At 40.4% G+C, this 25,724-nt stretch overlaps 2 protein-coding genes and 2 long non-coding RNA genes across 18 annotated transcripts; 3 read left to right on the top strand and 1 right to left on the bottom strand.

The window, feature by feature from the left end:
- The first annotated feature begins 167 nt into the window (after positions 1 to 167).
- On the top strand, positions 168 to 2,675 carry ifc (delta4-sphingolipid-FADS-like protein ifc). Its single transcript, XM_017143236.3, has 2 exons — positions 168 to 708; positions 1,551 to 2,675. The coding sequence occupies exons 1-2, from the start codon at positions 311 to 313 to the stop codon at positions 2,116 to 2,118; spliced, it is 966 nt and encodes a 321-aa protein (XP_016998725.2). The 5' UTR covers positions 168 to 310; the 3' UTR covers positions 2,119 to 2,675.
- A 1,704-nt stretch (positions 2,676 to 4,379) lies between these two features.
- Positions 4,380 to 5,595, top strand: LOC138913383 (uncharacterized). 8 transcript variants are annotated; one of them, XR_011419101.1, is made up of 5 exons: positions 4,381 to 4,527; positions 4,583 to 4,657; positions 4,712 to 4,865; positions 5,017 to 5,050; positions 5,383 to 5,595. It is a non-coding gene; the product is annotated as an uncharacterized lncRNA (long non-coding RNA). The 8 variants fall into 8 exon arrangements; XR_011419091.1 differs by having other exon boundaries at positions 4,380 to 4,527; positions 4,712 to 5,329; XR_011419092.1 differs by having other exon boundaries at positions 4,380 to 4,527; positions 4,712 to 5,305.
- Positions 5,596 to 7,430: 1,835 nt separating this feature from the next.
- Positions 7,431 to 8,646, top strand: LOC138913562 (uncharacterized). Of its 7 annotated transcripts, XR_011419344.1 has the most exons (5): positions 7,432 to 7,578; positions 7,634 to 7,708; positions 7,763 to 7,916; positions 8,068 to 8,101; positions 8,434 to 8,646. It is a non-coding gene; the product is annotated as an uncharacterized lncRNA (long non-coding RNA). The 7 variants fall into 7 exon arrangements; XR_011419339.1 differs by having other exon boundaries at positions 7,431 to 7,578; positions 7,763 to 8,356; XR_011419340.1 differs by having other exon boundaries at positions 7,431 to 7,578; positions 7,763 to 8,217.
- Positions 8,647 to 14,018: 5,372 nt separating this feature from the next.
- Positions 14,019 to 24,449, bottom strand: Kdm5 (Lysine demethylase 5). 2 transcript variants are annotated; one of them, XM_017143042.3, is made up of 5 exons: positions 24,271 to 24,449; positions 20,488 to 21,996; positions 18,239 to 19,653; positions 16,780 to 17,655; positions 14,019 to 16,714 (listed from the first exon to the last, which is right to left on the bottom strand). In XM_017143042.3, exons 2-5 carry the CDS (start codon positions 21,953 to 21,955, stop codon positions 14,951 to 14,953), a joined length of 5,523 nt encoding a protein of 1,840 aa, XP_016998531.2. In that variant the 5' UTR covers positions 21,956 to 21,996; positions 24,271 to 24,449; the 3' UTR covers positions 14,019 to 14,950. The 2 variants fall into 2 exon arrangements, with proteins under 2 accessions (XP_016998531.2, XP_016998605.2); XM_017143116.3 differs by having other exon boundaries at positions 24,376 to 24,437.
- Positions 24,450 to 25,724: the final 1,275 nt, after the last annotated feature.

Consider the following 25,724-nt stretch of genomic DNA (forward strand, 5'->3'; position numbering starts at 1 on the left):
GTTAGAGCTTGATGGTCAAATTTATCAGCGGAATTCTGAGCTTTTATGTACATTTAAAAATTCGAGTAAACACGAAGGCAAGGTGCGTACATCGCATTTGGCGAATAATCGTTGTTGTTAATTCTACTATCGATATAATATCGGTTCCCTTTCCAGCTCCATCACTGTCATATTACATTTTTCAATCCGCCCATTTGGAAGTTTCGACAGTTTTCCTCCTCGCGCCGGTCGATAATGTCAGCCAATTAACACCGACCTGTAGCACGTCACCTGGAACAACCTACAACAGCAACTAATCCAAGCACCCGAGATGGGCCAGAAAGTATCACGCAGTGACTTTGAGTGGGTGTACACGGAAGAGCCGCACGCCTCGCGGCGCAAGCTAATCCTGGAGAAGTACCCGCAGATCAAGAAGCTCTTCGGACACGACCCCAACTTCAAATGGGTGGCCGGTGCGATGGTGCTCACCCAGATCCTGGCGCTGTTCGTCGTTAAGGACCTGTCGTGGTCGTGGCTCCTCGTGGCCGCTTACAGCTTCGGGGGCATCATCAACCACTCGCTGATGCTTGCCGTGCACGAAATTTCGCACAATTTGGCATTCGGTCACAGCAGACCCCTTCATAATCGGATCCTGGGCTTTATCTGTAACCTGCCCATTGGCTTGCCCATGAGCATTTCTTTTAAGAAGTACCATCTGGAACATCACCGGTACGTGTTGTTTAATTCAAATCCATGACGTCGTACACTTTCACACATACATGGCTATATTTGTTCTTACTGGGGCGTAGTCACAGCAAATTGTGAAAACATCCCGTTCGTCGAACCCCGGTTTAATTTTCCCATTAAATCGCCGGCATGCGTTGCCCAACACTGCATCCATTTCATTACGTTCGACAAAAAAGTTTCTGAGTCAATTTCCTTGTTATTTCCTTTTGCTGGGCATCGAATGGCTCTAAATTGCGTCGATAAGATAAGGCTGTAGTGATATGTATATCCAAATAGGCGCTCAATTGGTCACGTAGCTCAGCGATTTGCCACTCGAGATTCAGGCTGCAAGGCGAGTTAGGTTGAGTCACAACCATTGGGTTTGGAAAAAGTTCCCTATCGAATTATAGTTCTTAAGGCAAAACAAATATTTTCTGCAAAATATATGTATGCGTGTCTATGTTTACAGTCACTCCCATTCACTAAACGCGTTGACGCAGATAAGGTTTATCTAATCGCTCAGGTGCACCGTTGGGTGGATCATAGAAGTCGTTCAACAACGTTTTGATCCCAGTAAGAATTTTCGATTGGGGCTAATCCTGGTCCTCTGAAACAAAACTAAGTAGTAGTAGTAAGATTTGATTTCGATAGAATAGTTTTTATTACTTAAAGTTGAGTAAAAAACTCGAACTTTGTCAATACCACTAAAATAAAAAATATAAGTCTGTTTTTAACTAGTTTTGTGAACGAGATAAGTGAAATCATTGAACACAACTTCATGCTAAAGGCACATACTAATTTTTGTTGTACTCCTTGGTAGTAAAATATTTATTTTGCTCTTTCAGTTACCAAGGTGATGAGGCAATCGACACTGACATACCCACACTGCTGGAGGCGCGCCTTTTTGACACCACGTTTGGAAAGTTTTTGTGGGTGTGCTTGCAGCCTTTCTTCTACATTTTCCGTCCACTGGTGATAAACCCGAAGCCACCTACGCGCCTGGAAATAATCAACACCGTGGTGCAGCTGACTTTCAACGCGCTCATTGTTTACTTCTTGGGCTGGAAGCCTCTAGCGTATTTGTTGATCGGTAGCATTCTTGCCATGGGATTGCACCCGGTGGCCGGACACTTTATTTCGGAGCACTACATGTTCGCTAAGGGATTTGAAACCTACTCCTACTACGGCCCGCTCAATTGGATCACCTTTAATGTCGGCTACCACAATGAGCATCACGACTTTCCGGCGGTACCCGGCTCCAGGCTGCCCGAGGTTAAGCGCATCGCAAAGGAATTCTACGACACAATGCCCCAGCACACCAGCTGGACCCGGGTACTTTACGACTTCATCATGGACCCAGCCGTGGGACCATACGCCCGCGTAAAGCGCCGCCAGCGCGGTCTAGCCTCCTAAGCAATCGATGCTATTCAAGGTTTCCTGCCATGAATGTAATCTCAGCGTTAGACCTAAACCGGTTTTTTATGTATATATAAATCGTACAGACGTTTACATCGGACGAGGAAGAATTGAAGGGAGCGACGAATTGCACAGCACCTACTAATCTCCAACGATTAGATAAAGGAAACGTAGACGTGTATATAGTTTTTGGTATTATTGCAATACTGTTAGCACTCTCGAGCGCTTTAAATTTGTTTTACCTCATAAGTAGGAAAGCCTATTGAATCTAGTGTGTAATACTTGTCCTATTATACTATTGTCTTAATATTTTCGATACATATTTATATTGCTTTCAAATCATAATTGTGAAGCCCCAATGCAGTGTGTTTGTCCCTAAACGTCACCCCAACGGCAGTAAGCTACTAATCAACTAACCAGCAACTACTATTTTTGATAGCCTCTTGAAACTGTTACCTAAGAATAATGTTTAAGTGATTTGCCAGGGGTGGCTGCATGTATAGAATAACGTTGAAACTTGTGAGCAAAATAATAAAAGCAACGTCCTATTGTAATGACTCTCCGATTAATTCTTAATTTTAAAGCTCGAAGTTATTGCTTACGTCGATTGCATGTCGCACGTCATGTGGGCACAACGCTATTAACTGATAATAATTATTTCGATAAGCGACTGAGTAGCGACACAGCAATACGGTTTAATGATTGTTTGGCACGTTCATCCTCTGAAAAATTTCCCTATAAAATCGGCATCACAATACAAAGAGGATATTTACAATGATTAAATGTTAAATTGAAACATTAAAACACCAATGAGGTCCGAATTCCGCAATTTGAACATAAAACAAGAGAAAACGCTATAGTCGGGTTGGTGTCCCGACTATATAATACCCGTTACTCATCTAAAGGGAGTGCGAGGGAGATAGATATATAAAATTGTTTTGATTGCGCATAACTTTTTAATGAATTGTCCGTTTTGATAAAATATCTTCTACATTTCGATAGGTATAAATATACACAACAAAATTGCATTTGTACTTCTCGGAAATCTTTAATGGTGTGGGCGCCAGACTCATTTTGAAATCGTTAGTGGGCGATTGCGGGCGTAAGAGGGGTCGTGGCGCTCGGCTGAAATAAACTTGCGCTGCGTAGGAAGCCCAAGAATATGTGTGGAAAATCATAACCTTCTAGCTTTTGTAGTTTCCGAGATCTCAGCGTTCATACAGACAGACAGACGGTCACGGCTAAATCGACTCGTCTAGTGACCCTAATCCAGAATATGCTTCCTTTTAGCTGTTACATACTTTTGCACGAATACAATATACCCTTTTACTCTACGAATAATGGGTATAAACATACAGCTGCGGTCAAAGAAGTAGATTGTTGACAATTAATTACCCAAATGTAAAGCACCACAATAATTTCTCTGATACTTCAGGAACAGCCCAACACTCCCGATATGCATCGTTGTTATACCCTTGCAGAGGGTATTATAATTTCAGTCAAAAGCTTGCAACGCAGTGAAGGAGACGTTTCCGACCACATAAAGTATATATATTCTTTATCAGCATCAAAAGCCGAGTCCATCTAGCCATGTTCCTCTGTCCGTTTCTATGCGAATTAGTCTTTCAGGTTTAATCCTATCGCGATTAAACTTTCCCAAAAGTCTTCTTTCTATTGCAGGATCGGACCACTATATGCCCTGTAGTTCTCAAGGGGGCCGGTGGCACTTTCGGGGTAGAAAAGGGATCGACCACCCAGTGGTCCCTTAAGGGTCAATAGGTGGCGTGTGTATTTTTTACAAGAGCAAAAGAGTTATCGGAGAGTGAACACTTCTATGTGAACACTTCTATATGAGTTAAAAAAAATTGTAAAATGAAATTTTTGACAAGTATATAATGATTTTAATAACGAATACAACTTTATTTTGTTTATATAAAAAACAAATTTAAAAAAAGTTAAAATAATAAAATAAAAACTTAATAATGAGATAAAATAAAATAATAAATGATAGAATTTTATTTCTTTTTATATTATTTATATTTAATAATGAGCAATTTAGCTGCAGCAATATTTTTAACAATAGCGGTGGTTCAGTAGCAAAACGTTTTCCTTCCTTCCATAACAAGCGGATTTTATTGGTGCTTAGATATATAAAGTAAATATATAAGTACCTAATTTTATATACATAGAACTAAACAAAAATAATATTAGCGAATGTTTTTATTGCCATCGATTATACGATATCGGTAGTCGCAATATTAATCGTAACGGATTGCCATAACTACCCAACCCCGCTACCATCACTAACCCAACGTTTGCGCCAAATTTTGTAAACATTGTATTTAATTTGTCTTATTGTACATTTAAAGTTTTATATTTTGTTGTGATCTGAAGTGTCGTCAACAGGTGAGTAACACCATGAGTTGTGCAAGTGAAATACCTAATAATGTGTGATATTTAGCCATGAACAGCAACAGGCACATTCGTCGATTTGTTAAAGAGGAGAAGGAGAAATAGTGGTGCAAAGGACTCCTACGTAAGTCTTTTTTCTTTGATATAAATATTTTAGTGAAATTTTCTTCCTTTTTAGATTAAAGCCATGAGATCGTTGTTGCTGCCAGAAGGGGGTTTAAAAAACTTGCGGAGGGTTCTCACGGATGAGTTTGTTGTGGGATTTAATGTTAAAGGCCTTTCTGGAAAAAAAGCCGTAAACTCCTTTACACATTTCTATGGTGCACTTCACGGTAGGTTATTTTTATAACTGTATTTTTTATAATACACTTAGTTTCTTGATTCAATTTCAATCTATTTACTTAGAATGCCATCTGTCTTTAATCCTATTTCTTTCTGTCTTTTTCTGCTTTTCACTTTTAAAACATGGTTTGATGTAAACAGGCTTTTATAACAAAATCTTAAAACATGGTTTGATGTAAACAGGCTTGTATAACAAAATCTAAAAATATATATTTAAACCCATGCAGAGGGAATTATAATTTAGTCCAGAAGTTTGTTACGCAGTAATGGAGACCTTTTCAAACCTATAAAGTAAATCCATTTAACCATGTCCGTCTGTCTGTCGGTTCAAGTTTCAAAAGCGTGAAATAAGTCTACATTTAACTGTTGGTTATTCTTATTTTATATTTATGCTTTTCTAGTCACAATTTTATTCCTGAAAGCTGCAAGGGTATTAAAACTTTGGCTTGCCGAAGTTATTTTCTGTTCTCATTTTATTTTAAAACACTAAAATCTTAATTTTTTTAGATATTGTTTCAGGATCTGGTAATGCAGAAATATTGATTCCCAAGGCAATTCAATTGCAAAAGAAACGATTTTTTAAAAATAAATCCAAATCAAATAATAACAACAATGAGGCACTCAACAAAAACGTGTCAGCAGAGGAATTTGTTCAATAAATATAAATTAAAAAAATAGAAAAATTGTCTACTTATAATACAATAAATAATTTAACAAAAAGTATTTTTTCTTGGGAAGTTTCATAGCATTCAGCTTTTTTGGTATTGAAAACACCAACCCCATTTTATACCCATTTTCGCCACAAAAGGGACCGATAGGTGGTCCGATAGATGGTCCGATAGGTGGCCCCTTTTGTGGCAAAAAGGGGTATAATATGGGACCACCTATCGGTCCCTTTTGTGGCGAAAGGTAATGCAGAACTTCGCCATATGACCACCGCCTAGGACATGCCGTGGTAAAAGTGGATAGAAATTTACATTGCGGGTGGTATGAACGGGAGTTAGTCCCAAGCCCCCGGTGTATGGCGATTTCGCTAGTTCGGGACCAGTCCCGGCGAACTACAGGGTGGCTCCCATAGGAATAATCAAAAATAATAGAAAAAACATTATAATTTTGTAGGAAGGAGGCGTTTTGGTTTTTAATAAGTTAAAAACAACATATTAAATAGGCATACCTGAAAAGGTATATAAACTTCGGCTGACCGAAGGTAACTTCCTTAGTTGTATTATAGTATTTTATAAATTGGTCGTTTATTGGAAAAATTAAAAAAAATAGAAATAGGAAAATAATTGTTTTTCAGCCAAGTCCTGACAGGCCAGTTGACTCCCTGCAGGAAAAATGCGAACTAGTCTGAAAAACAACTAGTTATACAACAAATATAAAGCAACCGGAATTTGTCTGAATGCATTTGGACTACACAGGGTCTAGAAAATTTGTGCTAGTCGAAAAAATGATTAATACAAAACTAGTAAAAAAGAAACTTGTCTCGGACTAGTACCTTTCTGACAAAAAAATTCTTAAAACATGTTAGGGTCTAGTTAAAAGGCAACTGGAATTTAACTAGTTGCAAATTAAACACATATGATCCAAAAATATAGCCTAGAGTGTAAATGTCTTGGGAAATTTAGCACTAAACAAATCAAACACTCGAGGTCCTCGGTTCAATCCCCAGTCTCTGTACATTTTTTTTTTGTTTTTTGTTTGCTAGGTGATGTTTTAATTTTATTTTAAACTTTGTTTAATCTGTCCGAGGCAATATATATGTGAAAAATCACTGTTTATGAATTATGTCACACTAAAATTCATAAACCTTGTTAGGGCATTACAAAATGTTATGCGTGTATGGCTCAATCAGTTAGTGTGTCTACAAATCCAAAGGTCCCGTGTTCAAGTCCTAGAGTGGGCGACTTGCCTCATAAAAAGTAAGTTTGTTTTAATTCCATTTAATTATCATTTACTGTATTTGATTACATAATAATTATCAGAAATTCTCTAAGGACCGCGCCTATTGATTGGATACTAAATTAGGAGAGCGTCAAGTTAGGCATTAGGCATCGTCAAGTACTAGTGAAATTCAATCACTTGATGGTTTAGAGATTAATTTTTAGTTTTTCGTGAAAATATTTTTTTGAGTGTATTTTAACAGCTGTAACCATAAATTGGTTAACAGTAGGGGAGTGTAGGGTAATTTGACTAGTAGGGTAATGTGACGAACTCGTCGAATCTCATATATGACGTCACGACAAAAATTCCAAATAAATGTAGTCGTCTCCCCTTATCGTGTCGACAATGTATTTAGAGTAATATTAATAAGAAGTCCCGTTATTTGTTCGTGAGGTAATTTTCGCTAAAAATGCTGCAGCAATATTTTTAACAATAGCGGTGGTTCAGTAGCAAAACGTTTTCCTTCCTTCCATAACAAGCGGATTTTATTGGTGCTTAGATATATAAAGTAAATATATAAGTACCTAATTTTATATACATAGAACTAAACAAAAATAATATTAGCGAATGTTTTTATTGCCATCGATTATACGATATCGGTAGTCGCAATATTAATCGTAACGGATTGCCATAACTACCCAACCCCGCTACCATCACTAACCCAACGTTTGCGCCAAATTTTGTAAACATTGTATTTAATTTGTCTTATTGTACATTTAAAGTTTTATATTTTGTTGTGATCTGAAGTGTCGTCAACAGGTGAGTAACACCATGAGTTGTGCAAGTGAAATACCTAATAATGTGTGATATTTAGCCATGAACAGCAACAGGCACATTCGTCGATTTGTTAAAGAGGAGAAGGAGAAATAGTGGTGCAAAGGACTCCTACGTAAGTCTTTTTTCTTTGATATAAATATTTTAGTGAAATTTTCTTCCTTTTTAGATTAAAGCCATGAGATCGTTGTTGCTGCCAGAAGGGGGTTTAAAAAACTTGCGGAGGGTTCTCACGGATGAGTTTGTTGTGGGATTTAATGTTAAAGGCCTTTCTGGAAAAAAAGCCGTAAACTCCTTTACACATTTCTATGGTGCACTTCACGGTAGGTTATTTTTATAACTGTATTTTTTATAATACACTTAGTTTCTTGATTCAATTTCAATCTATTTACTTAGAATGCCATCTGTCTTTAATCCTATTTCTTTCTGTCTTTTTCTGCTTTTCACTTTTAAAACATGGTTTGATGTAAACAGGCTTTTATAACAAAATCTTAAAACATGGTTTGATGTAAACAGGCTTGTATAACAAAATCTAAAAATATATATTTAAACCCATGCAGAGGGAATTATAATTTAGTCCAGAAGTTTGTTACGCAGTAATGGAGACCTTTTCAAACCTATAAAGTAAATCCATTTAACCATGTCCGTCTGTCTGTCGGTTCAAGTTTCAAAAGCGTGAAATAAGTCTACATTTAACTGTTGGTTATTCTTATTTTATATTTATGCTTTTCTAGTCACAATTTTATTCCTGAAAGCTGCAAGGGTATTAAAACTTTGGCTTGCCGAAGTTATTTTCTGTTCTCATTTTATTTTAAAACACTAAAATCTTAATTTTTTTAGATATTGTTTCAGGATCTGGTAATGCAGAAATATTGATTCCCAAGGCAATTCAATTGCAAAAGAAACGATTTTTTAAAAATAAATCCAAATCAAATAATAACAACAATGAGGCACTCAACAAAAACGTGTCAGCAGAGGAATTTGTTCAATAAATATAAATTAAAAAAATAGAAAAATTGTCTACTTATAATACAATAAATAATTTAACAAAAAGTATTTTTTCTTGGGAAGTTTCATAGCATTCAGCTTTTTTGGTATTGAAAACACCAACCCCATTTTATACCCATTTTCGCCACAAAAGGGACCGATAGGTGGTCCGATAGATGGTCCGATAGGTGGCCCCTTTTGTGGCAAAAAGGGGTATAATATGGGACCACCTATCGGTCCCTTTTGTGGCGAAAGGTAATGCAGAACTTCGCCATATGACCACCGCCTAGGACATGCCGTGGTAAAAGTGGATAGAAATTTACATTGCGGGTGGTATGAACGGGAGTTAGTCCCAAGCCCCCGGTGTATGGCGATTTCGCTAGTTCGGGACCAGTCCCGGCGAACTACAGGGTGGCTCCCATAGGAATAATCAAAAATAATAGAAAAAACATTATAATTTTGTAGGAAGGAGGCGTTTTGGTTTTTAATAAGTTAAAAACAACATATTAAATAGGCATACCTGAAAAGGTATATAAACTTCGGCTGACCGAAGGTAACTTCCTTAGTTGTATTATAGTATTTTATAAATTGGTCGTTTATTGGAAAAATTAAAAAAAATAGAAATAGGAAAATAATTGTTTTTCAGCCAAGTCCTGACAGGCCAGTTGACTCCCTGCAGGAAAAATGCGAACTAGTCTGAAAAACAACTAGTTATACAACAAATATAAAGCAACCGGAATTTGTCTGAATGCATTTGGACTACACAGGGTCTAGAAAATTTGTGCTAGTCGAAAAAATGATTAATACAAAACTAGTAAAAAAGAAACTTGTCTCGGACTAGTACCTTTCTGACAAAAAAATTCTTAAAACATGTTAGGGTCTAGTTAAAAGGCAACTGGAATTTAACTAGTTGCAAATTAAACACATATGATCCAAAAATATAGCCTAGAGTGTAAATGTCTTGGGAAATTTAGCACTAAACAAATCAAACACTCGAGGTCCTCGGTTCAATCCCCAGTCTCTGTACATTTTTTTTTTGTTTTTTGTTTGCTAGGTGATGTTTTAATTTTATTTTAAACTTTGTTTAATCTGTCCGAGGCAATATATATGTGAAAAATCACTGTTTATGAATTATGTCACACTAAAATTCATAAACCTTGTTAGGGCATTACAAAATGTTATGCGTGTATGGCTCAATCAGTTAGTGTGTCTACAAATCCAAAGGTCCCGTGTTCAAGTCCTAGAGTGGGCGACTTGCCTCATAAAAAGTAAGTTTGTTTTAATTCCATTTAATTATCATTTACTGTATTTGATTACATAATAATTATCAGAAATTCTCTAAGGACCGCGCCTATTGATTGGATACTAAATTAGGAGAGCGTCAAGTTAGGCATTAGGCATCGTCAAGTACTAGTGAAATTCAATCACTTGATGGTTTAGAGATTAATTTTTAGTTTTTCGTGAAAATATTTTTTTGAGTGTATTTTAACAGCTGTAACCATAAATTGGTTAACAGTAGGGGAGTGTAGGGTAATTTGACTAGTAGGGTAATGTGACGAACTCGTCGAATCTCATATATGACGTCACGACAAAAATTCCAAATAAATGTAGTCGTCTCCCCTTATCGTGTCGACAATGTATTTAGAGTAATATTAATAAGAAGTCCCGTTATTTGTTCGTGAGGTAATTTTCGCTAAAAATGTGGTGCGCAAACTAGCAAACCCATTCAATTTACTTGTGGTTCAGCAGTGCCAGAGCAAAGATGAGTGGAAATTAAAATCAGGCAAATATATGCACGTATACATGAGATCTTTATCAACAGTTTTTGGTACCTCGCGTTTTTTTCTTTTGCGCCGTTTGAGAGTGACACCGTTTTTGCTCCAAGTCTACCTTGTAGGGTATCGTGACGAACTTTTTTTAGGGTATTGTGACGAACTTTTTTTATTCAAGAATTTTAACTGTTATCGTTGATTATTTGTAAAAAAAAATATAATAATACCAGATAACATTTACTGCTGCAGTTTTATTGTTGTTTTTAATAGTGACGTCAGTTTAATTTAATTTTAAAAAAATTTGCACTTTGACCATTTTTTTTTTTGGAAGTTTGGGTATTATCTTATTACTTCTTTCTTTTCCGTATCGAAAATAACCTTTCCGTAAATAATATAAAAAAAAATGTATTTTTTGTTTGTAAAAAGGATGGTTTACACCAAACGCTGTGGGATTTGGCTACGTTGAAATTTCGAATCCAAATTTTTTTAGAAATATGCTCAGTAAATGTAAGTAACTTTCTGCTTTTACACTTTTAAAAAATATTGATTTTTGGAGAAGTTACATTAAAGAACAAATCGTTCGTCACATTACCCTACAACTTTTGAAAGTGCAAAAAAAGAAGGGTTCACGCTAAACGCCGAATTTTACAGGGATATGCTCAGTAGATGTAAGCAACTTTCTGCGTTTACACTTTTGAAAAATATTGATTTTTAGAAAAGTTACATTCAAAAAACGAATCGTTCGTCACCTTACCCTACACTCCCCTAACTAATGCAAAACTAGTAGCAAATGGACTAGTTGTTTCCGTCGACAAGCATATGAAAAATGGACCACTTCGTTACAAGGAAATGGACATAACTTTATATAGTTAACCTTCTTGACCCAACTAGTATATTAATAGTCCAAAACTGATTCCGTTTCCTGCAGGGCTTTTTTATCGAATAGTTAAAGTTAAAAATGTTTCGAGCAAGTCTTTGGCATCAAAAAATCAAGTAACTTTGCGATTGTTTCTATAAAAACTGGTTGGATGGATTTAATTCAAAGCAATTGTATATTATAAAGTGTCATTTAAATAACATCCACTAATTTTTATATCCGATACTATCGGCTAATATATCGGTGGCAAAGCGATTGCTGGAACACTATTAAAAAAGGCGTTTTGCGGTAACCACTGTATCTCCTCCAAAAATTATCGGATTTCCATTCTGCTTTTATATTTTGCTTAAGAAAAGAAAAAACCCACCCCTGGAAAGCGCAATTTTTAATTTTTTTTAAGGAATTTGTTTTGCCCTTCCAAAGTCAAAAATGCTTTTTTTACCTAAAAAATTCGACTTTGGGCTTAAAAAAAACTTAAAGTTAAAAAAAATGTAAAAAAACGCTTCCCAGGCGGCGGGTTTTTTATGCAGAAAAATATGCGACAAATTTGAAAACGATCGGTTGAGCCGTTTAGAAATGCCGATGACCACGGACTTTCAAAACGTGGTTTCGAGAAAAACGCACTTAAAGATGCACTTACGTACCTAAAGTCTGAGAGGTTAGGGTACTAATTTTGACATAACTTCTAAAGCTCTTGTCCAATTGACTTAAAAGAAAAAAAATTTTTAAAAAAATTTAAATTCTTTTTTTGCAAGACCCTACTCCCCCTTTTAAGAAAGTCGATAGTTTGAAACAAGGTCACAAGTTTACAAAAAGAGACAAGAAACTTTGTAATTTATTGTTTGATTATAATCAAACCAGAAAGTTTAAATATGAATCCAACCCAAATCTAAGAAAATGGTCAATATACATCTGATATATCTAAACGAGACCCATTGACATAAAGCGTTTGAAGCTCTCAAAGAAGGAAAGTATGCATTTAAAACAGCGGTCGGCACACTCATACAATGACATTTTGTTTTAGATTTGTGTGAGTAAATTGCACGGGGCAGCTCATTAGTGTGTGTGTGCAGACCGCTGTTCTACAGTGTACGTGAGAGGCAGAGAATGGGCAGAACAATTCCCTATGCTCACTTAATAGGGCGCTGCCGACCGCTGATTTAAACTGCAAAGGTATACAAACTTCGGCCTTCCTTCCTTCCTTACCGCCTTTCTTGTTGAAAATAAAAATTGGAGAATAAGACCACACCTTTAAAGATTTCCGAGAAGTATAAATGCCATTTTGTTGTGTATAATTATACCTATCGAAATGTAGAAGACATTTTTGAAATCGGACCATTCATTAAAAAGTTATACGCGATCAAAAAAATGTTATATATCCATCTCCCTCGCACTCCCTTTAGCCGAGTGACGAGTATTATATAGTCGGGACACCAACCCGACTAAAGCGTTCTCTCTTGTTGACTATGTTTTTTAAAATTTGTTTCTCCCTTAATAAAAATACTAAATTGTTTTTAAGTATTGGGTTTGAAAGAGTGTATCTTTTAAAAAACTTTAACATTGAATCAAACCATGAATCCGTTTGCCTCTGAGAGCTCCGGAAAAAAGGCCAATTTCAGCATTTTTCGAACTTTGAGGTCTTTTGCTAAGAATCCTTGCGTCGGGGAACTTTTTGGAAACACACAGTTTAACTTTATAATTCGTAACGAATCCAAATCTAAATTTTTGATGCTGCATAGTGTTATTGTTGATGTGCCTTCAAACAAAGTTTTTATTTTCTTAATAAATGTATTCATTGCCACAATTAATAGAAACTTTTTTAACTGTACCGGTACGTACCGGTACCAGAACCGGAACCAAAATTGAATATTTTACCGAATGAGTCGATTCGGTATAGGACCGGTAACGGAACCGGAACCGAAATAAGATTTAGTTTGATTCCCAGCATCACGGCATTCCTAACAAATAGTCCCCGTTGTCAATCATTGCCCATATCTATGGAATTCGACAACAAAGAGATTTCTCTGATGGAACAACAATTCTCAGAATTAAATCTTAAATATAACTAATTTTAATTATTCATTGTATGCTTTAATTTCGACTTAAAGCGTTTTCATGAGAATATTTTATTGGATTTCTTATACTAATAAAACAGTTTTTTTTCGCACTCCCTTTAGCTGAGTAAGGGGTAACTGATAGTCAAAGTTCTCGACTTTAAAGTTCTCTGTTGTTGCATGTAAATTCTTAAGAGAATCAAGGAATTTTTCGCGAACTTCGGGGGTGAGTCGTCTAAGCTATCTTAACTATCTTATCAAACCTCTTTTGGACCTATTTAGAAATCCATTCACTAAAGGTGAGCTGGTAAACATGGGAAGGGGTCAGAGACAATGACATTTGATTTTATACTTTTCCAAAATCTTTAAAGATGTGGGCGCCAGATACATTTTAAGGTCGTTTAAGGAACTAACCCTTAGTGAAATGTTAAAATAACCTGCAGTAAAACAACTTTTCTTTTTTAAATACTATTTATATATAATTTATTTAAATTATAGAATTATATATTTTGTTGGGGGAAGGTATCGTGAAGGTAAATATTTTGTAATATTTGTTTGGATCATTCATTGAAATCAATCGTACATTACTGCTTAATGAAATAAGTTTTTATCCTTAATATATTTAGGGCTCTGTTTTGCTTCAGTTGTCGTTCATCTAGGGTTGCTTGCATTTAGAACCTTCACGTTTGTCAGCTTGACTTTTTATACACATTTAAAAAATGATTTTACAAAGTGTTTTCCGTTTTTTTGTCTGCTTTTTCAATTGCATAATTCTAAGCACTGTGTTTATTGTTGTACGTTAATATTATCAAGATATTTTGCAATTTTTTTTGTTTTTTTTTAAAATATGTTTTTACTTCCAAATGGCTGATTTCAGCGAACTTACTAATTATAAATTAAAAATTATACATTTTTCATTGTATTTTAAATGTAAACTTAGATTTATACTGTTTTTTTTTTTGTATGATCGTTTTATTAACAGTTTTTTGCTTTAGTTTTTTTTTATTGGGGGAAAAACAAGAACATACAAGGAAAGGTAAATCTACAAGGCGCCACGCGTAATAATGGAAGATTCTTAATGTTTGGGGATATCAGCTCGCAACCTTCAGTAAACAAAAATGTACAAAAGTAAAACGAGAGTTGCCTTCCGTAAGGGGACACCTAAAATAATATGTAAGAAAACTATGCGTGCGCATTATACGAAACTCAAAAGGCGAACACAAAAAGTGAATTAAATTAACAAAAACTAAGAATAGCAGGTAATGATAATGGTAAAATATATTATAAAAATAAAAGAACGTTTAACGAACGAAATAAATGGGCTGAATTGTATAAAAACAAATAGTTGTATTGGTTTGTTTGCGTTTTTTTCTGTTTTACTTAATCAATAATCCCTATGCTTGATTTTTATATCCTTTTTGTTTTGTTTTGTAGTTCATCTTTTTCAAATCTGTTTTACGTTGCGCATGCGTAAATATAGCGATAATTGGTAAATATGTACTACAAAACTTTCAAGTGACTTTACTAAACATAGTAAATACCGTTAGTCGGCCCTCATCGTTTGTTTAGTAGTACATCTTGCGTAAAACACAAGTCGGCTGTTACTGCAACATCTAAAATGTATTCACCCGGCACTTCTTGGACTATCTTTTGGATTATCTTTTGCTCTACCGCGCAGATTGCACCGCCCTCTGCTTGCCCGGCGTCGTCGTGGAAGCCGCGCTCATACTATGACCGGATCCTGGTGTGCCAATCGCAACTGTTTTGGTGCAACGGATGCAGATATAATCGTCGTCCGCCTTGATCTGGCTGCGGTTGAGGCCCACGCAATACATGTGGAACCATTCGTTGCAGCCGCCGTCGCATTGCACCCAATCCACTTCCCGTCCAGTGGGCTTATGACAGTTCTCCGCCCGGCACTCCTCCTCATCGTCTTCCTGTGCGGCCTGCTGAGACCGCTGCGCGTGTTTCTTCTGCCCCACAGTTGAGTTAATACCTCCAGTGGCTGCTCCCTGGGTGCTAGTGGCATTACTGTTGATATTGTTGCTGCTGTTGCTATTGCTATTGCTAGTGCTGTTGTTGTTGTTGTTGTTATTGGTGGCTGTGGTGGAGGTGCGCTTTCGCTTTTTGTGCGTCGAGCCTGGTGTGGGTGTGGTAGCCGTGGAATTGCCACCTCCTGTACTAGAGTTTATATTTCCTCCGTTGGCCTGCTTGTTCTCAGCATCGGCATCCGCTCCCGGAGTTGTAGACGCTGCTGGCGATGCCTTGGCATCGCTCTTGCGTCCTGCTGTCGCCGATCCCTTCTTCCCCGGAGTCTGCTTGGGCGTGTTCTGCTTTTTACGCGGCACAGCTGAGTTGCCGCTGGCGTCGTTGGAACGCCTCTTCTTGTTGCGCCCGCTGTTGCTCGCAGACGCCGTTGGCCCACCACTATTGCTGTTGCTATTGGGACTATTTTGTACCAGCAGACTATCGTTCGAGTCTTCGGCGCCGGATGTGGGCAAAGGATTTGGTTGCTGCTGACGCTGGCGTTGCAGGTGCTGGGCCACTCGATGCATGGCCTCCGCCTGCAGCAACGTGGGCGGCATCGTTTCTAGGATGCGCCACAGCTCGAGCGTCTCATCTAGAGAAACCTCGAGCAAGTCGCCTTCCATCATTAGATCAAGCAAATTTTCAATTTCACTGTCGGACAGAAGCTTGAGGAGATCGGAGTTGATATTGCAGGTTGCGGGGGCGGCGGTACTTGGCTCATCCTCATCATTGCTAAAGTTGTCCTCGACGATCCGAAGCCGACATTCGTCCTCGTCATCATCGTCGTCGGCATCAGACTCCGTGGAACCACTTGCTTCCTTCGCCAGACTGCCCCGACGACGGGGCTTCCGTGGACTGTTGATATTCCCTACCCCAATTCCGCCGCCCTCAGTGCGCCGCTTTTGCTGCTGTTGAGCCAGAATCGCTTCCTGCGCCGCACTCACGTCAGGACTGCTTAGCGCCTTCCTGGCCCGATCCTGCCAATTCATTGCACGCTCCGCCAGGCAGCGCAACGCTTCGTCCTCGGGCAGACGGATAGGCAGTTGCTGTAGCTGAACGAGCAGCGGAAGGATGGTCTCTAGACGCGGTCTCTTCGACCGCACACAGCTGGGACAAAGCCACTTTGGGCGATTAGTTCCGGCTCCGGATCCGCCGTTTGGAATTCCATTTTGATTCGTAGCTGAGAACGGTGGAACGCAATCCTCGTGAAACCAATCGCGGCACAACTGACAATTAAACATGATGTTCCTGAACTCGGACTTACACAAACAGAACATGTCGCGCAACGGGTTTTTGGTCATGTTCTGCCGCCTAAGCTCGCGCATATCTAGCAGCTCCTGTTCCTCCGCGTGCTTGAAGCTTGCCACAATCTCCGCCGGATTTTTCTCCTTCAGAAAGTCATCCTGCAAGAGCAACAGAAACAGAAATTAGAGAAAGGAAAAGTTAAGAATTTAAGTGTCGTGTTTACCTGGAAGCGCGGCTTGAGATCCGAGTCAATATTAATGGCATCCGACCGGGGCATGAGAACCTCCAAAAGCGTGTAGAAGGTGCCCTTCTTAAGAAAGGCACATGCCGTATTGTCCTTCCACTGGTGTGCGCTATTTAGGTGGCCCTGCATTCGGCTCAGCTCCTCCAGCTGGATGGGTATGTTCATGCCGCGTTCAATCATCGCCTCGAGTGTGTGGCAATATGTTACATGGTTGTTCTGCTGCAACTGTTCGACAGCACGGAGCCACTCACGCGCCTTCCGAAGTGCATCTTTCAACAGGCCGTGTGAGGGCACCTGACCGTTTATGTCACCGGCTGATTTCAAAAACTCTTCTATTTCGCCGAGTTCGTGCTGTTGGGTCAGTCGCCGGAAGTACTTGGCCGCCTGCGACTCCCAGGCTTCGATATCTGCCCCAATCTGCTGTAACTTTCGCATTTCCCTTTCAACGTACGGATCCGTGGGGTCCAAGTCCGCAGCCGCCATGTGCAGGAGGTTTTTGACGTCTTGATAGGTCAGTTTCGAACTGGTCTCCCTCAATCCCTGCGATCGCTTGTACCATTTGCACTGCTTCATTCGCTTTTGTAGTAGGTCGAGCTGTTGCAACTCGATTCGCAAGGAGCTGCCTTCGTTTATCAACGTTTCTAGCTCACTCTCCTCCAGGGCCTCCAGCGTCAGCTGCAGCTGGTTCTCGGACCGGTCCACGAACTGTTTTCCCAAAACAAGGAGCTCTCGCACTGATGCGCCTTCGTCAATGATGCAGCAGAGATTATCGATTTCCTGTACGAACAACTCAAGCTCCTCCATTGTAAGCTTGTACTGAGCCGCCTCTTGGTTGTGGTCCGATCGAGTTCGTACCTAAGGGTTAAATATCGAAAAAATATTAATAATTATTGATAACACAGGTCGTCAAGATCAGGATTTTTTTTGAAAGGATTTCAGCTGTAGATTACTTCCTCATACTTGGAATCTTTTCATCACGTCACAGTTCTGAGAAATCGGTGGTCAAAGTTCCAAACTTTCGATTTATAGGCAGTTTTTGTGGCCTAATAAAAACTAAACTTTTTGTAGCCCAAAGTCACAATTTGGTGGAAATGGTACTAATCTCTAAGTTGGGCGCCCTCTACTTCTTAAGTTAGTCTAGAGGGGCCTGTGCCCCAAAAATCGCGAAAAAATTACCCTCGATGGACCGCGATTTCTAAAGAATTTACGTGCAGAAGATTATCGGAGGAAATGCTCTCTTGCAGTTGGACTTTTAAGTTGCGTGTTTTGCTATAAAAGAAAAAGTAACATTTTCTTCGATTTTGAGGTCTTTTGCTACCGTTACTCAGCTAATGAATGTGCGAGGGACCATGCAGCAAATCGACTGCGTAACTTTTTTAATGAATGGTCCGAAAGGGTCTTATAAATAGTTGCAGTTAAATAGAAAAAGAATACTAACCTTATTGATACCCAGCTGCTGTATTACTGTGACACATTTCTCCGCCTCGACGGCAGCCGCGTTGAGGCGATCAATTAGCAGCGATGAGGGAAACTTCTTAGTCTCTGCCTCCTTGCACAAATCTTGCAGCTCCTGTAGGGTTACCGAGGTGGGCGTATGTGCATCGACGATGTCACGACAACGCGAAAGCCAGCGCTCAAAACTGTGCGCCTTGACCTTTAGTTTCTGCAGCATTAGCGGCATCTCGTCCAATGTGTAGCGATATATTAAGGTGTGTTTCTCAGGAGCACAGCCACAAAGCACTGTATAGTGGCGGAGACAAACAATAAGCTTGTCATTGCACTCACAGGCTACCGCCGAAAGGAAGCATGTAGTATTGCACTCCTGGCAATGGCGCTCGTCGTCGCTAACTAGCTCAAAGGCGCGTCGTTCGGCGCGCGTTACGCCCCACTCCAAAAGTGATTTTCGCAGTTTCTTTTCCGTATCCACCATCTCGGCCATGTCGATGTAACAGGCTGTAGCGATCCCAAAAGTAAGCTTGGCTGGCTCCAGGGCCATCTTGCAAACGAGCTCGTCGTGCGAGAACACGCAAAAGCGCCGAAGCATAGAATAGTGGTTAACACACTCTCGCCCCATCTTCAGCCAATCTGCGGGTGCAAAGTTGACGGCTTCGGCAAAGTTATACCCCTGGTTAAAGCCTGCGTGATATGCCCGAGGGAAGGTAATTACAAACTCGCCGGCGTGCTGATCAGTGCGGAACACCGGCACGCGGTTGTTCATCAGGATGTTGGGGTTCATAATAGTCACCAACTGGTGAAGCAGATCGGGCTGCGATGAAAATAGTTCAGGGGCTGCCTGCTTCATGGTCTCTTCAAACTGCTCTGCACAGGACCCCGGAACACCATACCAGGTTTTTGGTTCTCCCCAGTGAAGATAGTTGATCGAATAGCTCCAGTGGTCTTCATTGTGCCAGCAGAAGGCGGCAAAGCACATGCCCACGTACATCCACGGTGCGTTCATTCCGCTTATGTCGGCGTTGATGTGGCCCAGAATGGAATCCTCCAGCAATGGCAAATTGTTGAGGTTCCAGCTTGATTCCGCATACTCCTGGTCGCCAGGTAGCAAATATAAAGAGCTCTTGGTGGGAAACCCGGAGCCGTGATCCATTGTGTGTAAATCCGCCCCATACTCGACGGTAACGTCTTCATCAATAGAAGATACGATGCGCCAAAATTCGCGCTCCACCATCTCGGTGGGCACCAAGTGTACCGGCTTTCGAAAATATTCCTGCTTGAACTGATCCGCCATCTGCCCAAACTGCTGCAGAGTATATTCTCTCTCTGCCTGCTCAAATCCAAATGCCTCCTGCGGTTTGCTTACCTCCTCGACAACGCAGCGCGGGCAAAGCCATTCGCCTAGATCAAATGAAAAATATAAAATTTGTATAGCAATCGACATAAAAGCACAATAAAAACGGTCGAGTTTTCCGACCTTGGGATAATCGCTAATCACTGAATTGATAAAAGTGTGTATAATAAAAAACGTATAATTAAAATTGTGGCATATTGTGGCATTCTTCAAAAGAAATGTTAATTTTTTTTCAGAAAACATTTTTTTTTAGGAAAATGTAGTCAATTCTTTATTTTTGGTTTGAGGATATCCGGGATTAAAATATTTTCTATTTAAATACAAATTAAAATTAATTTTTTTTAAATAACTTTTATATATTCCTTTCTATTTTGGCTAAAATGAGACAGGGTTGTCCTGGTACCTGGAACCATTGATTATACTCTTGAAGGGGTATTACAATTTCAGTTAGATGTTTGCAACGCAGTTAAGGAGACTTTTCCGACCACACATTTCAGCCGGGCGCCAACTTCAAGTTTCATTAAAAATGAATTTTTTTTTTGCTTAAACAAACCCAAGAATGTACCCTCGTGAACTACAGTTAAAAATAATGTCTTAATTAATTTGACAGTCAAAAAACAAATTTTTTAATTTCTAATGTTTGAGAACCTAAAGATCTTACTATTGTCACATAAGTAACAATCGCTTAGGATGGTTTAAATCGGTTTTCTTAACTTTGAAACAGAAATCTCATCCAATCAACAAACATAACGGATTTTACTTTACTTTTTATTATAACTAAATATATATTTAATAACAGGAGTTTGGCATGAATAACATGCTGTGATTCTAGAATTATAATACATTCCTGGTTTTTAGATATTTAAAAATTAAAGTCTTACCTTTGGGTATGCTAGTCAGAGGCGGCAGCAGACAGAAGGTATGGTAGCTGTCGTCGCAGCCGTCGCAGAGCAGCATCGACTCCTCGACGTCGCCGCGGTTGCAGATGTGACAAATGTACTTCATCAGCGGGTCAACAATAAGAGCCGGAGGCTCAACGCCTTTCTTTTGGCTGGAGCCGCGAGTGATGGCAGGGGCGCCTGTGGCTAATGGCTGACCGCCACTGTTCACGGCATTGAAGCTGCTGAGCAAATCCCTCTTGAACTCCTCCTTGGACTCGGTCTTGACGAACACTCCAGCAGACGGTTTTGCCGAGGGTGTGACGCCGCTAAGACCACAGCTGGCACTGGAGTTTCCGAAACGCTTGGAGCGGCGAGTGTTTGTCTCGTTGGGCGGCGCTATTTGCTGCCGTGTGGGTATCTCGTGTGCCTTGTAGTCGGTACCGCCTCCATCCTCTAGCTTCACGGGTGTGCCACTAGCTCCAGCTGACGCTGGTGTGGGTCCTAGAACTTTTCCTGAGGTGTATACCTCAAAAGGGTGCAGGATGCGTTCATAGTGCGCCTTTAGGGTGGCGCCCACGCTCTTGCTGGAGGGGTACTGCATCCGGTTGGCCACCTTTGCCCACTTTCTGTCCTTTGTGGTTTGCTCCATGCCTCCTTCCTCCTGCACGATTCGGTGCAGTGTGTACAAGTCCAGGGCCTTGCGCTCCACCATAGGGATTTTAAGAGAGGATCCCTGTAGCTCCCAGAATTTTGCGATCTGGTCGAGAAAGTTAAGTTTAACGCGCGTTTTGGCCTCCAGTTCATTGAGTCGTTGGACGCGTGGCACGAAGCGTAGCTTATCCACGTCCACTGCAAATGGTGGCGACCAGGTGGCCGGCGGTAGGATCTTTGCGATACCGCATTTCTCAGCTATGGATCGTATTTTACTGATGTAGGCCAGTGGGTTTTTGAACTCCTCAACTGTGGGCCGGAACACGGGGCACTCTGGCGGCGTGTCGAAGTGGAACTCTTCGTTCTTTCCCTGGTCAAACTTGTTGCTGCTGTGCGGCTGCGTGTGCACAGTCTTTTTGTGCCCGGTAGGCGCAGGCGTGGGAGTGGGATGAGGGCAGCTGTTGTGGTACTTCTTGCTAGCGGACACGCTGCTGCTGGCGTGGTTCATTGGAACGCTGGGCATCGGTCGTTCTACCACCGCCGGGGAAGTGGATGGCGGAGCTTGGGCATGAGATCCTGTTGCTCCTGACGGGGTGACTGGGGTAGACGGTTCATCGCTAGCGCCAGTCTTTTTAACGGACTCGCTTCCGCTAGTTGTTCCGTTGCCTGTCGAGTTGCGGGTGCGTAGGCGTCGTGCCGGAGTGGCTGTTCCGTTTGCGGATGCGACGCCGGCAGAGGATGCGCCGCTGACGACTCCTCCGCCTCCGACGCCGCAGTTGGCGGCCGTCGTGTTGTCCGCCTCGGTCTTGGCGGACATGGCTTTAAGATGAGTATAGATTCGATTTATTGGCCTCTGATCTGAAAAGGAAAAGAATAGTTAGGACTAAAGTTTTAAGTACTTTTAACTACTATTAAATGCGCTTCGGAGCTCTCAAGGGTTTATTATTGAGTGAGTCATTTAAACTTAGAATAATCGGCACCATAATTATGACCGTTTGACTTTTAAATCAAAGAATGCGTTTTGTAAGTACACATCTATATCTTTAATTTCCCTACATTAGAACTACCCTCTACAAGTCCAACAATTTGAGATTAGTTGGCATCAAAGTTGCACTTTATAGCACTTGCATTGATCTAAACTGGAACCTGTGTGACCCACAGTATCTACATCAAATCGCCACACACCTGTGTGTGTATATGTGTCGGTGCCTGCACCCAACACTCGCAGGTAAACAAACAATTAGGAAGGTGAAAAAAGGACTTCGCTTCGGGGCAAGTGTAGTGGTAGTAGTATACTGGAGTATAATGTTTTATTCAGTGCTGGCGGGATCGAAGAATAGGGGATTGGACTAGACTAGGTGCAATAATGCCCATCTACATTTGGGGGATGTGGTTCTCCCAGAGAGAGAGAGAGAGAGTGCATCTGCCATTAGCAGTACTGAATTTGTTGCATACAAAAGTGGAGCAAGGCAATCACAACCCCGGACACGAATACGGGGGATTGCCTTGGAGTGTGTATGTATATCATAGCGACCAATAAACTTACAATTTCAAAAGGAACATTTAGATATGTATGTACATACACACATTTAGTGTGTACAGTGGGATGAAGTATAGTATTGAAACCATTTGGCAAACAGGACTTCTGTTATCTTCCAAAATTCAGCTGACGAAATCCCGAAGCGGAGACATGTTGAAAATAGTTGTCAGCTTCAAGTTTTGGTTAGAGTTTCAAACTGATTTTTTACCTTTGCCAGCTAGACAAAAGGAAGCCGCCGGCACTGAGCTGTGCTTTGGTGGTTGTTAAAGTATATACACACACAATCTCGCACAAATGTGGGGCGCCACTACCACCACCGAAAAGGGAGTAAAAGTGGGTGGGCACTGGGGCGGTTGTGTGTATAGTTCCCGTGTGCTTTGCTTGATCAGGAAGAGCCCGCACTCTCCTAGAGAGAGCGAGATGAGAGACGAGTACCGTTTTTGTGTATCAAGTGAGCAAAGTACAACGACGGCGACGTCGGCAGCGACGAGGCGAAGGCATGCTGCACTGCTCGGGATAATATTTCCTTTCCCCCCTTGATTTACAATTAATGTCGGGGGATTCGTTTCGGTTGGGGATTATTGATTGTTGTGCGTGGCGTGCCAACTGTCGTGCTCGGAACTGCACAAAATGTTTAAGGTTTATTGGGAAACTAATTTTCCATCTGCGGTTTGTCGATCGGAAAAGCAGCCTAAGCCGAAAGCTTTTTATATAATTTTCATTTTCAGCCGTACACACACACAGGCACGCAGCTTACACACAGTTACAAACAAACGCTTACACGTACAAACACAGGTACGCGAATACAAGAACACATTCGAATCGAGCATGTACATAAATATGGATAGTTTTGGCGAAATTAGCACTCAATATTGGTAACTTTTGAGCAGGAGCAGACAAACGACGACGATTTAACTTTTACTAATTTGCCCTGCCATATTGCACATTTCCAGCGGGAGAGAGGGGAATGCGAAAGCTAAGCGTTTGGAAGGTAAATGCAGCACTGTACTTTTCGAAAACTAACTGCCCGACTTATGTACATTTATATTGCTCCACGAAAGAATTTGTCAATGTTTTCAAAACGTGGGATCACAGTATTTTTCGCTATGATGGCGACCGGGCAGCAACGCAACGCACTTTGCTGCGCTGCCGCTGCTCTGCTGGCATATGCATTTCGTGTGCCAGATTCTCACCACCTATGTGTGCAGTTTCCTTTATTTTCAACCGTACTCCGCGGTGTAGTTCCTAACCTAACTGGGGTCAGGAATTGGTTTTTCGACCGATTTTCACTTTTATTACGGATTTTCGGACGTCAATTGAGCTGCGAGCAGCACACATACAAACATTTTCCACGACTAGTGCAGGGGGTTGTTTTTCGCGTTGTCCATTGCAGAGCCTGCAATCTGCATTAGGCGCTTTTCCTGCCTTCTTTTCCTAAGATTCAGGCCGTTGGCCAGCTGGGTGACTACTTTTCGTTGGTTTTTCGCTGCTAATTAAACATTTTCAGCCATCAAAAGTGCCCCAAACTCACACACTCACACACACTCGCACTAACTCGGTTATTGGGTACTCTACACTGGGCAAAAACTCACTGTCTTCATAGGAAGTTCGGGCCGCGCACGCTTGCAGTGTGATCGAAATAAAACCATAAAACCACCGAGCACGGCACTTTCCAACTAGTTTTAATACGAATTTACTTTTCTGATTTCTTTCTCGATGTCTGCTTTTTTTCTGCTACATGTGTCCAATGTGACCCGTCGTTAAAGTACTGAAAACGCCGCCCTGCCCGCACACAAAGATCGGAAAATACCAAGTTTCATTGATGTTGTGCAGCACTGGCAATTAAATTTATATTTTAAGCCTAGTACTCAGTACGACGAAAACTGCTAGCTAAGCATAGGAGTAAGCGAGAGGCAAATAGGTAGCTAAAGCCCTTAGCCGGGGACTTTTTCCCACCTCGGTACTCAGTTGAGCTAAGGAAATAGTAAGAAAATACCACTAAAATACTAGATTTAGCGGATGAATTCTGATGAACGCCGTTAGCCGCGGCCCAAAGAATAAAAAATTTGATCTTTGGCTGTGTTTGTGCAGAAGCGGTGTGCCAATAACATATTATAAATAGAATGAAAACCCCAAAAACCAATGGAAAACTGCCTGTAGGAGTTGCAGCAATACATATCCTCATTCCAACAGCAAATTTAAAGCTTGCGACCGAGGTCGGCTAATCATTTTGTAATATTTCAAAATTGGCGCCAGTTGATTTGTTTGCTGAGAGTAAGACCATGCTACATGCATTGCGGATGAACTCCAAAAACTTCGGTCACACTAAATGATTAATATTTTTCGACTAGTGAAACTCTTAGCCGAACTGAGTACTAGGCTTTAAGATCAGCTGATCGAATGGGGAAAAAAACAAAGAAAATCTATATATATATATATATATATAATATTGCTAGAGAAACTACACCTTATAAATCACGTTGGTCCCTCCGCATTTGCAAAAGAAAAATACTGGTTTTTTGATGAAAAATATATCTGAGTTGCCTTGAATTTTTAACATTTGTATGGACGCAAAAAAGTTATGAATCGTTTGGGCTGTACATAGTCAATGGGTCAAACAGGGGTGTCACAGAAATCTCTTCCAACCGAAAACTGTTGGATTTGGATTTCGGTTGGAAATAATTTCTGTGACACCCCCGAATATGCCTAAAACCACGTTTGACACCACGCATTTGCAAAATAATGTTTCACAATATAGCCTAGTACTCAGTTCGGCTAAGAGTTTTACTAGTCGAAAAATATAAATATTTTAGGGTGACCGAAGTTTTCGGAGTTCATCCGCAATGCATGTAGAATGGTCTTACTCTCAGCAAGCAAATTAACTGGCGCCAATTTTGAAATATTACAAAATGATTAGCCGACCTAGGTCGCAAGCTTTAAATTTGCTGTTGGAATGAGGATATATATTGCTGCAACTCCTACAGGCAGTTTTCCATTGGTTTTTGGGGTTTTCATTCTATTTATAATATGTTATTGGCACACCGCT

This window comes from Drosophila takahashii, chromosome 2L (genome assembly GCF_030179915.1).
Source record: "Drosophila takahashii strain IR98-3 E-12201 chromosome 2L, DtakHiC1v2, whole genome shotgun sequence".
NCBI lineage: Eukaryota > Metazoa > Arthropoda > Insecta > Diptera > Drosophilidae > Drosophila > Drosophila takahashii.